Source organism: Salvelinus fontinalis, chromosome 11, assembly GCF_029448725.1.
Source record: "Salvelinus fontinalis isolate EN_2023a chromosome 11, ASM2944872v1, whole genome shotgun sequence".
NCBI lineage: Eukaryota > Metazoa > Chordata > Actinopteri > Salmoniformes > Salmonidae > Salvelinus > Salvelinus fontinalis.
The window spans coordinates 37,192,109-37,207,905 of record NC_074675.1 but is presented as its reverse complement, the minus strand read 5'-3'; the positions used below and the strand labels follow the sequence as shown (position 1 = coordinate 37,207,905).

The 15,797-nt window shown below is 40.9% G+C and overlaps 1 protein-coding gene across 4 annotated transcripts in view; it reads right to left on the bottom strand.

Moving 5' to 3' along the window:
* The window catches only part of LOC129865656 (6-phosphofructo-2-kinase/fructose-2,6-bisphosphatase-like), a 97,771-nt gene that overhangs the window by 36,462 nt on the left and 45,512 nt on the right, over positions 1-15,797 (bottom strand). For all 4 annotated transcript variants that reach the window (XM_055938602.1, XM_055938603.1, XM_055938601.1 and 1 more), the window contains exons 6-8: positions 3,492-3,548; positions 3,157-3,278; positions 2,720-2,927 (exon numbers count right to left, since the gene is read on the bottom strand). In XM_055938602.1, coding sequence (XP_055794577.1) covers positions 2,720-2,927; positions 3,157-3,278; positions 3,492-3,548 — 387 coding nt within the window. The remainder of the gene's footprint in view (positions 1-2,719; positions 2,928-3,156; positions 3,279-3,491; positions 3,549-15,797) is intronic.

Below are 15,797 nucleotides of genomic sequence, written 5' to 3'. Positions count from 1 at the left end.
CTTCAGCTTAGCTCACTAGCTACATGCATAAACAACAACACTGAATGGTTTACAGTGAGAGGGTACGTGGTTGACTGACTGTGTATATATTTTTCCCCTAATTGGAGTAAACTAATGGACAACAACACTTACAGGCTGACTACACCACTCTCGTTGCATGCGTGAGCGTTGCAAAATAAATGTAGAAATCTATATTATTCAATTATTTCCCCCACATTGCTCGCGCGCGCCAACGAGCGTCTGCGTTGCCAAGGGCTAAAATAGAAGTCAGTTCTATTTCTGATGCAGATCGCGCTGCAAGTCCTGCCTCTCCCATCTACTCATTGGTTTATAGAAGCAGGTAGCCATGTGCCATCTCCTCATTGGTTTTACCCACGTGGGTGACTGGAGATGAATGAGGTCAGTGGCGGTAATGCACCTCATTTATGAAAGTTGCCAATCGCAATATAAAGTCAAAAGAAGAAAAAGCCCGGAAAGATGAGAGATGACTAGAAACGATTCGGTTGACTGTTTTATGTGTGGATTAATTGGTGGAGTAGAGGACCTTGTGCATTTCAGGTAAAATAAGAACTCCTGTTTATATCCCAGGACAAATTAGCTAGCAACAGCAATCTAGCTAAATAGGACAAATTAGCAAGCAAGTGCAAGCTAGCTAGCTATATTGCCATAAATGTTTAATGCTTTTCAACCTGTCCCCAAATTAATATAATTGGTTCAGAGTTTGTTTCAATATTATACATAATATTAACCTGCGTGTCGTGATCGCGTTTGGTGTGGGGGGACAAAATACATGTATGCACGATTTCGCACAATGGCGCACGCACGCAGCCGGTTTAGTTCCGTGTTAGGCTTATACATACTATATACATCTTACGGACACAGTATATATGTTACAATAGTTATCTTTTGTTTGATTTTAGTCCCATCCTTCAGCTCCACTCAACCCCTCCCATCTATCTGTGAACACCATCCAGTTTTGATTTCTATTTGCCATATATTTTTCAACTGTGCAGTTTCACAAAAATTCTGAACCTTTCTAGTCTCAAAGATTCTACTGATTCTAAATAAAAGAGAAAATGTTGTATTATATTATTGATCGAGTGACTATGACTTTTTAAATCACCCAGTGACCTTTGCAGAATTCGCTCCAGGTAAATGTTGCAACTCTTCAGCCATTCCTGAGCCTTCGACAAAAAACAAGCCACATATGCACACAACAAGCCACGTACCAAAACAAATGATCTAATGATTCTGTCCCTTCGCAGCAAAATCTGCAGAGCTGGGATGGTGGTATCCCCCATATATATAACATGCCATTGGCAAGAATTTGGTATAATCATTTAAATTGAAAAACTTTTTGAATCAAGCATTGTTTTGTGTATCAGTTCATAAACCATGTGCCATGGAATCGGTACATCGAACATGTCTTCCCAACTATATTGTTGTCACGCCCTGACCTTAGTTATCTATGCTTTCTGTATTATTTTGGTCAGGTCAGGGTGTGACGAGGCTGGGTATGCTTGTTTGTCTTGTCTAGGGTTTTGTATGTCATGGGGTGTTTGTTAGTCTAGGCATATTGTAGGTCAATGGTGGCCTGAATTGGTTCCCAATCAGAGACAGCTGTTTATCGTTGTCTCTGATTGGGGATCCTATTTAGGTTGCCATTTTCCATTTTGGTTTCTTGTCTATGTGTAGTTGCCTGTCAGCACTCGGTTATATAGCTTCACGTTCGTTTTGTTACTTTGTTAAGTGTTTATTCTTCATTAAAAGAAGTATGTATTCATATCACGCGGCGCCTTGCTCTCCTCAATACGACGAATGTGACAGAAGAACCCACCAAAAAAGGACCAAGCAGTGTGAAAAGGAGGAGCAACATTTAATGGGGAAATGGACCTGGGAGGAGATACTGGATGGAGCAGGACCCTGGACACAGCCGGGAGAGTATCGCCTTTCTAAGGAGGAGACAGAGTCAGCAAATGCGGAACGGCGATACTACGAGGAGAAGTACCGAGGGGACAGGACTCTGCCATGGAGGCAGGTAGAAACAGCGCAGGAGGAACGGCGACGATATGAGGGGACACAACTAGCACGGAAGCGCGAGAGGCAGCCCCAATAATTTTTTTGCGGGGAGGCACACGAGGGTATTGGCATCAGGTTGAGTCAGGTTGGAGACCTGAGCCAACTCCTCGTGCTTGCCGTGGGGAGCGTGTAACTGGTCAGGCACCGTGTTATGCAGAGATGCGCACGGTGTCTCCAGTTCGCATTCTTATCCCGGTGCGCTCTATTCCAGCTCCTCGCATTTGCCGGGATAGAATGGGCATCCAGCCAGGACGTATTGAGCCAGCTCTATGTTCCCTCGCCGGAGGCCCCGGACTGGGGACCGTCACGTCACGTTGCTTCCTCCTGTGGATAGACCAGTATCCTGCCTTGTTTCCTCCTGGGGACAGACCCGAGTCTCTGGCATTGTTTCCTCCTGGGGACAGACCAGTCTCCTACCCGGTTTCCTCCTAGGGACCGAACCCAGACTCCCACCTTGGTTACAGACCAGCCTCTTACCTTGTTTCCTCCTGGGGACAGACCAGAGTCTCCGGCCTTGTTTCCTACTGAGGACAGACCAGTCTCCTACCCGGGTTCCTCCTAGGGACTGACTCCAGACTCTACCTTGTTTACAGACCAGCCTCCTACCTTGTTTCCTTCTGGGGACAGACCAGCCTCCTACCTTGTTACCGCGTAGGGACAGGCCAGAGTCTCCTCCAATGCGTCCCACAAGGTTGAGTTCACTCTCTCCGTGGCGGGTCAGGTAGATGAACCGCGGCGCTACATGTATGTTCATCAGGTAATAAACAATACGACTCTGGATGTGGTCCTGCACACGGTTCACCAGATACCTGCTGCCAACGTTGAAGATCTTTATATATGACAGACTCCTGGAAGAGGGGAGAGAGGATGGGAGGGGGGAGAAAAATAAATGGGGGAGGGGAGGAGCAGGGAGAGAGATGTTAGATCCCTTTACACAATCCACTAGATTCCTGCTGCCTATGTTGAAGATCTTAATATACGACAAACTCCTAGAGGGGAGGAGAAAGAGGAGAGAAAGAGGAGGGGGAGAGAGGTGTCAGAGTCCTGTGTGTGTGTGTGTGTGTGTGTATGCGTTACCTGTCCTTCTCGTCGTTCAGGGATATGTATGTAACTTTGTAACACTCAATCCTCTTGAGGAAGTCAGCGACCGCCTCCTCTTTATCACAACCCGCGTAGTCTGGACTGCTCAGCTTCACTTGCTGCACACACACACACACACACACACACACACACACACACACACACACACACACACACACACACACACACACACACACACACACACACACACACACACACACACACACACACACACACACACACACACACACACACACGAGAGAGAGATCAGTACACACAGACACACACACTCACAGGCAAGAGCAGTACATTTAATAGAAACAGAAACATACTTTGATATTCTCAGCAATGATCTCTGGGTCGTCACACAGCGACTCTATGAAGAAGATCTGTGGAAGGAGAGAGGGAGAAAAAAATGGATTGGAGAGATGGACAATGACACATTTCCACACAGCTAAAGCTATTGATTTACACACAGCTACAGACGTGATTTTGAGCTGCTTCTTGAAAAAGCATTTCACTGTTCCTGGTGCAAGGATTGGGCCAAGGATTGAACCTTGTGGCACCCCCATAGAGACTGCCAGAGGTCCGGACAACAGGCCCTCCGATTTGACACACTGAACTCTGTCTGAGAAGTAGTTGGTGAAACAGGCGAGGCAGTCATTTGAGAAACCAAGGCTGTTGAGTCCGCCAATAAGAATGTGGTGATTGAAAGAGTCGAAAGCCGTGGCCAGATCGATGAATACAGCTGCACAGTATTGTCTCTTATCGATGGCGGTTATGATATCGTATAGGACCTTGAGCGTTGCTGAGGTGCACACATGACCAGCTCGGAAACCAGATTGCATAGCGGAGAAGGTATGGTGGGATTCGAAATGGGATGACCGCGGCAGCTTTCCAATCTTTGGGGATTTCAGACGAAACGAAAGAGAGGTTGAACAGGCTAGTAATAGGGGTTGCAACAATTTCGGCGGATAATTTTAGAAAGAGAGGGTCCAGATTGGATAGCCTAGTTGATTTGTAGGGGTCCAGATTTTGCAGCTCTTTCAGAACATCAGCTATCTGATTTTTGGTGAAGGAGAAATGGGGGAGGCTTGGGCAAGTTGCTGTGGGGGGTGCAGTGCTGTTGACCGGGGTAGGGGTAGCCAGGTGGAAAGCATGGCCAGCCGTAGGAAAATGCTTATTGAAATTCTCAATTATCGCTGATTTATCGGTGGTGACAGTGTTTCCTAGCCTCAGTGCAGTGGGCAGCTGGGAGGAGGTGCTCTTATTCTCCATGGACTTTACAGTGTCTTTTGGTCTTTTGCTTTCCTAACTGCCTGTGTATATTGTTTCCTAACTTTCCTGAAAAGTTGCATATCGCGGGGGCTATTCGATGCTAATGCAGTACGCCGCAGGATGTTTTTTTGCTGGTCAAGGGCAGTCAGGTCTGGAGTGAACAAGGGGCTATATCTATCTGTTCCTAGTTCTACATTTTTTGAATGGGGCATGCTTATTTAAGATGGTGAGGAAAGCACTTTTAAAGAAACCATACTTCACTGTAGGCATGGTGCCAGGTTTCCTCCAGATGTGAAGCTTGGCATTCAGGCCAAATAGTTCAATCTTGTTTTCATCAGACTATAGAATCTTGTTTCTCATGGTCTAAGAGTCTTTAGGTGCTTTTTGGTAAACTTCAATGGGGCTGTCAAGTGCCTTTTACTGAGGAGTGGTTTCCATCTGGCTTCTATTCCAAGGTATGACTCCAAACACCCAGAAAAGGATACTCTCCTCGATGTTATCCTCACAAATAATCCTGAGAGGTATCAGTCTGGTGTTTTCTGTAATGACCTTAGTGATCACTGTTTTACAGCCTGTGCTCGTAATGGCTGCTAACCTGTCCCGATTTGTCATAGACACTTTGTAAAACACTTTAATGAACAAGCCTTCTTTCATGACCTGGCCTCTGTAAATTGGTATAGAATCAGCCTGATCCCCTCTGTCGAAGACGCTTGGACATTCTTTTTTATATTTTCAGTGGTATTGTTAACAAACATATAGAAAATGAGAATTAAAAACAAGTTTAGCCCCTGGTTCGACTGTGATATTGCAGAGTTACTCGGCACACAAGTTCTCAGGCTGACTGGCTCTCATAAAGGCAAATGAGAAATAAGTGCATTCAGGCTATCCGGAAGGTCAAAGTTAGTTACCTTATTAAGTAGCAGTTCTCCCCGGATGTTGTGTTAAACACTCTACAACAAAGCTTTCTTACTGTCCAACAAGCTTTCTCTGCCCTTAACCTTGTTCTGAAAACCTCCAAAACAAAGGTCATGGGGTTTGCTAAGAAAATGACCCCTTTCCCCACAGGTGTGATAACTACCTCTGAGGGTTTAGAGCTTGAGGTAGTCACATCATACATATACTTGGGAGTATTGCTGGATGGTACACTGTCCTTCTCTCAGCACATATCAAAGCTGCAGGCTAAAGTTAAATCTAGACTTGGTTTCCTCTATCGTAATCACTAATCTTTGACCTCAGCTGCCAAACTAACCCTGATTCAGATTACCATCACCTGCTCTTCACAGTCCCCAAGTCCAGAACAGACTATGGGAGGCACACAGTACTACATAGAGCCATGACTACATGGCACTCTATTCCACATCAAGTAACTGTCGAAAGCAGTAATATTAGATTTAAAAAACGGATTAAAAAACACCTTCTGGAACAGTGGGGACTGTGAAGTGGCACAGAAACATAGAAGCATACAAACACACACACACACACATACATACGCACTATAAATACACATGGATTTAGTACTGTAGATATGTGGTAATGGTGGCGTAGGGGTCTGAGGGCACACAATGAGTTGTGAAATCTGTGAATGTATTGTAATGTTTTAAAATTGTAAAAACTGCCTTAATTTTGCTGGACCCCAGGAAGAGTAGCTGCTACTTTGGCAGCAGCTAATGGGGATCCATAATAAATACAATGCAATACAATCATACCCATGCTAGATTACGGAGACGTAATTTGTAGATCGACAGGTAAGGGTGCTTTAGCGGCTAGATGTTCTTTACCATTCTGTCATTTGATTTTCCACTGCACTCTATACTCCTCTGTAAACGGGTCATCTCTGTAAACCCGTTGCAAGAACCACCGGTTGATGCTTATTTATAATACCCTCTTTGGCCTCACTCCCCCCTATCTGAGATATCTACTGCAGCCCTCATCCTCCACATACAACACCTGTTCTGCCTGTCACATTCTGTTAAAGATCCCCAAAGCACACACATCCCTGGGTCGCTCGTCTTTTCAGTTCGCTGCAGCTAGCAACTATAACGAGCTGCAACAAACACTCCAACTGGACAGTTCTATCTCAATCTCTTCATTCAAAGACTCAATCATGGACACTTTTCCTGACAGTTGTGGCTGCTTTGTGTGATGTATTGTGGCTGCCTTGCGTGATGTATCTCTACTTTCTTTGCTTTTGTGCTTTTGTTTGTGCCCAATAATGTTTGTACCCTGTTTTGTGCCGCTACCATGTTGTTTTGCTGCCATGTTGTGTTGCTACCATGTTGGGTTGTTATGTTGTATTGCTACCACACTGTGTTATGTGTTGTTGCTATGCTATTTTGTTGTCTTGTAGTGTTGTATTGTCTCTCTTGTCGTGATGTTGTTTTGTCCTATATTTTTATTTTATTTATTTATATTTTTAATCCCACCCCCCAACCCCACAGGAGGCCTTTTGCCTTTTGATGGCCCGTCATTATAAATAAGAATTTGTCGTTAACTGACTAGCCTAGTTAAATTAATGCTTAAAAAAATCAAATCTGGCCACTCTACCATAAAGGCCTGATTGGTGGAGTGCGCAGAGATGATTGTCCATCTGGAAGGTTCTCCCATCTCCAAAGAGGAACTCTAGAGCTCTGTCAGACTGACCATCAGGTTCTTGGCCACCTCCCTGACCAAGGCCCTTCTCCCCTGATTGCTCAGTTTGGCCAGGCGGCCAGCTCTAGGAAGAGTTGCAAACTTCTTCCATTTAACAAATCCAATATATAATGATTTGGCTTGTATTGATACACCAATGGAATACAAAGACCGTTATTCCAATAACATGCCATAGAGTTCTGTTGCACCACGCAAGCTGTGGTGCAGTACACTGCAACTTTTTAACATTTTCTCAATAGGGGGGCGCTGTTTTCACTTTGTAAAAATTCGTTCCCAAATTAAACTGCCTCGTACTCAATTCTTGCTCGTACAATATGCATATTATTATTACTATTGGATAGAAAACACTCTCTAGTTTCTCAAACCGTTTGAATTATATCTGTGAGTAAAACAGAACTCATTTTGCAGCAAACTTCCTGTTAGGAGCTAAGAAATCTGAAATCGGGGGCTCTGTTCCAGGGTCAGTTTATTAATTTGCATGGAATCTATGGGTCTACATGCACTGCACACGCCTTCCCCTAGATGTCAGTAAGCAGTGAGAGTTGGAATGGGGTGTCTAGCTAGATCTGAGGCGGAACAAGACATGTTGGAACGGAAGGACTGGTCTTTTCATCGTCTGGCCTGACGCAAGATGGACGTCTTGCATTGCGCTCTGAAAAGCTTTAGTTTTATAAGTTAGATATCTCCGGCTCTGATTTAATTTGATATATGTGTTAAAAATATCATAATGTAGTTATTTTAAACCGAGTTATATCAGTTTATATCAGTATATTGCGATTTTAGGTATTTTCTTTATGCTGTGTTCTGGGGATTTGGACACGTCTGTGCCACATGGCTAACGTTTGCTGCTAATTCCACAGTTAAAGACGACATTCTACAACCGAGCAACGATTATTCTGGACAAAGGACAACTTGTACAAGATTCTGATGGAAGCTCATCAAATAGTAAGAACTATTTATGAAGTTAATTCGTATTTCTGTCGAAAATGTTAAACTATTATTCCGCCATTAATTTCGGCGCGGTCTCGCTTTAACCTGTTGGGGATGGGGGCGCTGTTTAGACTATTTATGCTAATGTGGCTAATTTTTTAAACGGCTTCCCACAAAATCCTTGATCGTACAATATGCATATCATTATTATTATTGGATAGAAAACAGTCTATAGTTTCTATAGGAGTTGAAATTTTGTCTCTAAGTGGAACAGAGCCCATTCTACAGCAATTTCCCTGACATGGAGTCAGATTTGAGAAATGTTGGCCACTTTTCTGAAGTCAGTTAAAAGGGCACTGTCGTTGCTATGACTATACGGACACTTCTTACGTCTTCCCCTGGATGCCTTTACGTGATGACGATTCCAACGGGGTCGATTGCTCGTTCACAGGCCCTACAAATGAAAAAAACCTTTAGCTAGCAAGTCTTTTCTTGCTGCGTAACGCGCGTGGAAGACACCGACCCTCTCCTGTTCCAAGCGTTAGTTTAGCCTGTTATATTTCTCCGGTCATCTTTTCACTCGTTATAGGAGTTACAAACATCATAAAGTAGTTAATTTAAAGCGTTTTATAGCAATTTATATCCGTTTAGTGCGATTTTGGGACATTTATTTTTGCAACGATGTGAAAAGTTGGGCACGCTTTTCAGTTCATCCCGAACGCAGTTGACATTTCCACATGGCAAGAGGACAGCTTTCCACCAAAAGACGATTTCTCCCAAGAAAGGATCCTTTGCCCAAGATACTGATGGAAGAACAGCTCAAGGTAGGACATTTTTATTATGATAAATCGTGTTTCTGTCGAAACATTTTAGTGGCTTAGGACGCCATGTTTTTTGACGTAGCTTCGCTTGGCGCAAACTGTATTGAAAAGTAAGGATAAATTAAAAAATGTAATAACGCAATTGTATTAAGAATTAAATTGTCTATCAATCCCTGTCCACCCTATATTTTTTAGTCACGTTTATGAGTATTTATGTATAAGAGTAGATCACTGTCTAAGTGGCGCAAGGACAAATTCTGACCAGCTGAGTTACATTTCACATTGTCTAACCATGATTTTGGTGGCTAAATATAAACATTTTCGATCAAACTGTATATGCATGTTGTAATGTGATGTTACAGGAGTGTCATCGGAAGAATTCTGAGAAGGTTAGTGAAAAAATTAATATCTTTTGGCGATGTTGACTTTTATCGCTCACTTTGGCTAGAATCAATGCTGGGCTGCTAATTGCTATGTGCTAAGCTAATATAACGATTTATTGTGTTTTCGCTGTAAGACACTTAGAAAATCTGAAATATTGTCTGTATTCACAGGATCTGTGTCTTTCGATTCGTGTATGCTGTGTATTTTTACGAAATGTTTGATGATTAGTAGTTAGGTAAACACGTTGCTCATTGTAATTATTCTAGTCCATTTGTGATGGTGGGTGCAATTGTAAACTATGAAGTCTACCTGAAATATGCACTTTTTTCTAACAAAACCTATCCCATACCATAAATATGTTATCAGACTGTCATCTAATGAGTTTTTTTGTTGGTTAGGGGCTATAAATATCTTAGTTTAGCCGAATTGGTGATGGCTACTGGTGTTGGTGGACAAATAAAAGATGGTGGATTATGCTAATGTGTTTTTAGGTAATAGATGTACATCTTTACATATTGTGTCTTCCCTGTAAAACATTTTAAAAATCGGAAATGTTGACTGGATTCACAAGATCTGTGTCTTTCATTAGCTGTATTGGACTTTAATGTGTGAAAGTTAAATATTTTAAAAATATATTTTTTTTGAATTTCGCGGCACTGGTTTTTCAGTGGGGGGGGGGGGGGTGTGCCGCTAGCGCCACGCTGATCCTAGACAGGTTAACCTGATCCTAGACAGGTTAATGAAAGACACAGATCTTGTGAATCCAGTCAACATTTCCGATTTTTAAAATGTTTTACAGGGAAGACACAATATGTAAAGATGTACATCTATTACCTAAAAACACATTAGCATAATCCACCATCTTTTATTTGTCCACCAACACCAGTAGCCATCACCAATTCGGCTAAACTAAGATATTTATAGCCCCTAAGCAACAAAAAAACTCATTAGATGACAGTCTGATAACATATTTATGGTATGGGATAGGTTTTGTTAGAAAAAAGTGCATATTTCAGGTAGATGGCATAGTTTACAATTGCACCCACCATCACAAATGGACTAGAATAATTACAATGAGCAACGTGTTTACCTAACTACTAATCATCAAACATTTCGTAAAAATACACAGCATACACGAATCGAAAGACACAGATCCTGTGAATACAGACAATATTTCAGATTTTCTAAGTGTCTTACAGCGAAAACACAATAAATCGTCATATTAGCTTAGCACATAGCAATTAGCAGCCCAGCATTGATTCTAGCCAAAGTGAGCGATAAAAGTCAACATCGCCAAAAGATATTAATTTTTTCACTAACCTTCTCAGAATTCTTCCGATGACACTCCTGTAACATCACATTACAACATGCATATACAGTTTGATCGAAAATGTTTATATTTAGCCACCAAAATCATGGTTAGACAATGTGAAATGTAGACAAGCTGGTAAAGAAAAAGTCCTTGCGCCACTTAGACAGTGATCTACTCTTATACATAAATACTCATAAACGTGACTAAAAAATATAGGGTGGACAGGGATTGATAGACAATTTAATTCTTAATACAATTGCGTTATTACATTTTTTAATTTATCCTTACTTTTCAATACAGTTTGCGCCAAGCGAAGCTACGTCAAAAAACATGGCGTCCTAAGCCACTAAAATGTTTCGACAGAAACACGATTTATCATAATAAAAATGTCCTACCTTGAGCTGTTCTTCCATCAGTATCTTGGGCAAAGGATCCTTTCTTGGGAGAAATCGTCTTTTGGTGGAAAGCTGTCCTCTTGCCATGTGGAAATGTCAACTGCGTTCGGGATGAACTGAAAAGCGTGCCCAACTTTTCACATCGTTGCAAAAATAAATGTCCCAAAATCGCACTAAACGGATATAAATTGCTATAAAACGCTTTAAATTAACTACCTTATGATGTTTTTAACTCCTATAACGAGTGAAAAGATGACCGGAGAAATATAACAGGCTAAACTAACGCTTGGAACAGGTGCGCGCCGGTGTCCTCTAGGCTCATGACGCAGCTCCCAAAGAATGACTAGCTTCAGGGTTTTTTCATTTGTAGGGCCTGTGAACGCGCAATCGACCCCGTTGGAATCGTCATCACGTAAAGGCATCCAGGGGAAGACGTAAGAAGTGTCCGTATAGTCATAGCAACGACAGTGCCCTTTTAACTGACTTCAGAAGAGTGGCCAACATTTCTCAAATCTGACTCCATGTCAGGGAAATTGCTGTAGAATGGGCTCTGTTCCACTTAGAGACAAAATTTCAACTCCTATAGAAACTATAGACTGTTTTCTATCCAATAATAATAATAATATGCATATTGTACGATCAAGGATTTTGTGGGAAGCCGTTTAAAAAATTAGCCAAATTAGCATAAATAGTCTAAACAGCGCCCCCATCCCCAACAGGTTAACGTACGCTGTATGCCGTAGTAACGTTAATTTTAAAAATCTAACACAGCGGTTGCATTAAGAACTAATGTATCTTTCATTTGCTGTCCAACCTGTATTTTTTAGTCAAGTTTATGATTGATTAGATTAGGTGCCTCTCCCAAGATTTCTCCCGACATTTTGTTTACAGTTTGGCCACGTATTCACGTTGTTCAACCACGAATTGTACCGCTAAATATGCAATTTTTTGAACAAACCATATATGTATTGTGTAATATGATGTTATATCATCATGTCATCTGATGGAGTTTGAGAAGGTTAGTGAAAAAATTAATAGCTTTTGCTGGATTATTCGCTATCGCCAACGTTATGTTGAATGAATGGGGCTGTGTGGTAGGCTATTGTAGTGAGCTAATATAATGCTATATTGTGTTTTCGCTGTAAAACACTTAAAAAATCTGAAATATTGTCTGGATTCACAAGATGTTTGTATTTCATTTGCTGTACACTGTGTATTTTTCATAAATGTTTTATGATTAGTATTTAGGTAATTCACGTTGCTCTCTGTAGTTATTCTAGTTGCTTTGGTGAGAGTTGTGATGGTGGCTGCAATGTAAAACTATGATTTATACCTGAAATATGCACATTTTTCTAACAAAACATATGCTATACAATACATCTGTTATAAGACTGTCATCTGATGAAGTTGTTTCTTTGTTAGTGACTATTTATATCTTTATTTGGTCGAATTTGTGATAGCTACCTATGCAGTAAAAAAATGGTGGGAAAAAAAAGTTGTTTTTTTTTGCTATCGTGGTTAGCTAATAGAAATACATATTGTGTCTTCCCTGTAAAACATTTTAAAAATCAGAAATTATGGCTGGATTCACAAGATGTGTATCTTTCATCTGGTGTCTTGGACTTGTGATTTCATGATATTTAGATGCTAGTATTTACTTGTGGCGCTATGCTATGCTATGCTATGCTAGTCAGCTTTTTTACTGATGAGGGTGCTCCCGGATCCGGGATGAGTACCAAGTAGAATTAAAGTACAGTGGTTCGTCTTTTAAAAGTTGCAGTGTACTACAGCACAGCTTGCGTGGTGCAACAGAATTCTATGACATGTTATTTAATTGCCAACCACTGGTACCATTAATGCTAGTTAGTGCTAGTTTGGCCACCAGAGGGCATCATTGAGAAGCTTTTGATAGCCTTCACTAGTGGCTGTACTTGAGAATTTAAAACCTTTTTTTGCAAGAACATAGTATATGGGACTCATTTTCAGAAATGTTTCTTAATTAATTTGATTAATATTGTGGTGTTTCTATTCCAAGAAAACCGGAAAACACTGGGTTTCCGTTAGGATGGAACGGAAAGTAATACGCTGTACAATGTAACGGTCGGGAGTAGGCAACAGTACTTGGCTATTTAGCAAAAGAATACCGTGTCATGAGGGCACGCGGGAGACCGGGGTTCAATTCCCTGACGGGGAGGAAGGAGTAGGCTGTCCTTGAAAAATAAGAATTTGTTCTTAACTTCTTGCAACTATAGGGGGTGCTGTTTCGCATTAGCACAATTTTCTCTACAGATTAAACTGCCTAGTACTCAATTCTTGCTCGTACAATATGCATATTATTGTTATTATTGGATAGAAAACACTCTCTAGTTTCTATAGCCGTTTGAATTATGTCTCTGAGTGGAACAGAACTCATTCTACAGCACTTTTCCTCCCAGTGAGTGAGTTTTCAGAACTCTTGGCCTCTGGTTCCAGATCAGTTTTAGAGCCACTGTAGATCCTATGAGGATACAAACACTGCCCACGCCTTCCTCTAGATGTCAGTAAGTGGTGACAATTTGAATGGAGTCGATTGCGCAATCATGGGCTCTATAAATGACCAAATACCGGAAGTAGCGTTCCTTTGGACTCTGCGCTCAACGCAAGAAGGATATCTGACTGGCCTTTTTCCAAGCCTTGGTTTAGCCAGTAATATAGCGTCGGTCATCTTTTTACTCGTTATAGGTGTTAGAAACATCATAAGGTTGTTAATTTAAACCGTTTTATAGCAATTTATATCCGTTTAGTGCGATTTTGAGGCATTGCTTTGTAATACAATTTGAAGCTCCGGGCACGTTTCGGGGAAGGTTAGTGATTCTGAGAAGGTTAGTGAAAAAATTAATATATTTTGGCGATGATAACGATATCGCTCTCTTTGGCTTGAATCAGTGCTCGGGTAACGTTTGCATATGTGGTATGCTAATATAACGATTCATTGTGTTTTCGCCGTAAAACACTTAGAAAATCTGAAATGTTGTCTGAATTCACAAGATCTGTGTCTTTCCATTGCTATGTGCTGTGTATTTTTAAGAAATGTTTTATGATGAGTAAATTGGTAAAACAAGTTGCTCTCTGTAGTAATTCTAGGAGCTTTGGTGAGATTTGTGATGGTGGCTGCAATGGCAAACTATGATTTATACCTGAAATATGCACATCTTCCTAACAAAACCTATCCTATACCATAAATATGTTATCAGACTGTCATCTGGTGAGGTTTTTTCTTGGTTAGTGGCTATCAATATCTTAGTTTAGCCGAATTGGTGATAGCTACTGGTGTTGAGTGAAAATGGTGGACAAAGAAAAATGGTGATTTTTGCTAACGTGTTTAGCTAATAGATTTACATATTGTGTCTTCCCTGTAAAACATTTAAAAAATCTGAAATGGTGGCTTTATTCACAGGATCTGTATCTTTCATTAGGTGTCTTGGACTTGTGATTTAATGATATTTAGATGCTACTATTTAATTGTGACGCTATGCTAGCGATGCTATTCAGTGTGGGGGGGGGGGGGGTTGGGGGTGCTCCCGGACCCGGGGTAGAGGCTCGTGAAAGGTTAACTGACTTGCCTAGTTAAATAAAGGTTACACTAAGAGCATAACATTTCTACACCTTAATTGTGTAATTGTAGTCTAACCAATACCCAAATGGAGATTCAGTGAAAATAAAAATCTCATTGATTTATCAAGGCCAGTCCCCATGTTTGTCTCAGAACAGTGCTAAAATATTTGTAGGGTATTGCTTCAAATCCTATTGCTTCTAACTTCAATATGCTCTTTAAATAAATAAGACCTACCACTTTTAACAGCACATTACTCAACACTAGTGGGACTCATGTCGCCTACGATCGGCCTACAGTATATCGAAAAATGTGATGTGAGTCCCTGCCAATAATTACATATAGTAGATTGGAGGATTCTAAATTAAAATCAAAAGCTGCCTCATGGGTCTCCCGGTGGAGGCCGGCACGGGTATCAAACTTGCATCTGTAGCAACGCATTTTGCACTGCTATTGTGTCAAATCCTATTGCATCTATCTTCAATATGCTCTTTAAATAAATAAGACCTACACCACTTTCAACAGCACATTACTCAACACTAGTGAGACTCATATAGGCCTACCGTAGGTGACATAGTGTTGAGTAATGTGCTGTTAAAAGTGGTGGTCTTATTTATTTAAAGAGCGTATTGAAGTTAGAAACAATAGGATTTGAAGCACAAAGTATCAAAATACAGAGTGGTGTTGGTAAAGGTATATTGTTCTGCTAATAGCACATAATGGGCTATTATAATACTGTACATGGTGTCCAGGTCAAGATAACTAAAACATGTCTTAATTAAAGACAATCAGAAAGAATGTTGGTACTTATTTATTTTGACCCAAAGCCATTAATGAGTGAATCACTCAGCTTTATGTAGGTGCCGGGCTATATGACTGTGCCATCAACTTGATAAAACCCAACGATATTTTGGAGGTTATTTCATTTTCAAAAAACTAAAGTGATCGATTGTAATCTGAATAAAGGCCAAAACATTTATTTATGTTTTTAGAGGGAGAGAAACGCTGGGCCAATTGTGCGCCACTCTATGGGGCTCCCAATCACGGTCGAATGTGATACGTAATAGTAATAATAATAATAATACTTTTTGTTGTATTATTTGTTTCGTCTTTTGTGGTGGTTTAACTTTTTATGGCTGCAGGGGCAGTTTTGAGTAACCAGATAAAAGGTTCCCATTTCAAACGGCCTCGTACTCAATTCTTGCTCGTACAATATGCATATTATTATTACTATTGGATAGAAAACACTCTCACTCTCTAACACTCTCTATAAAACC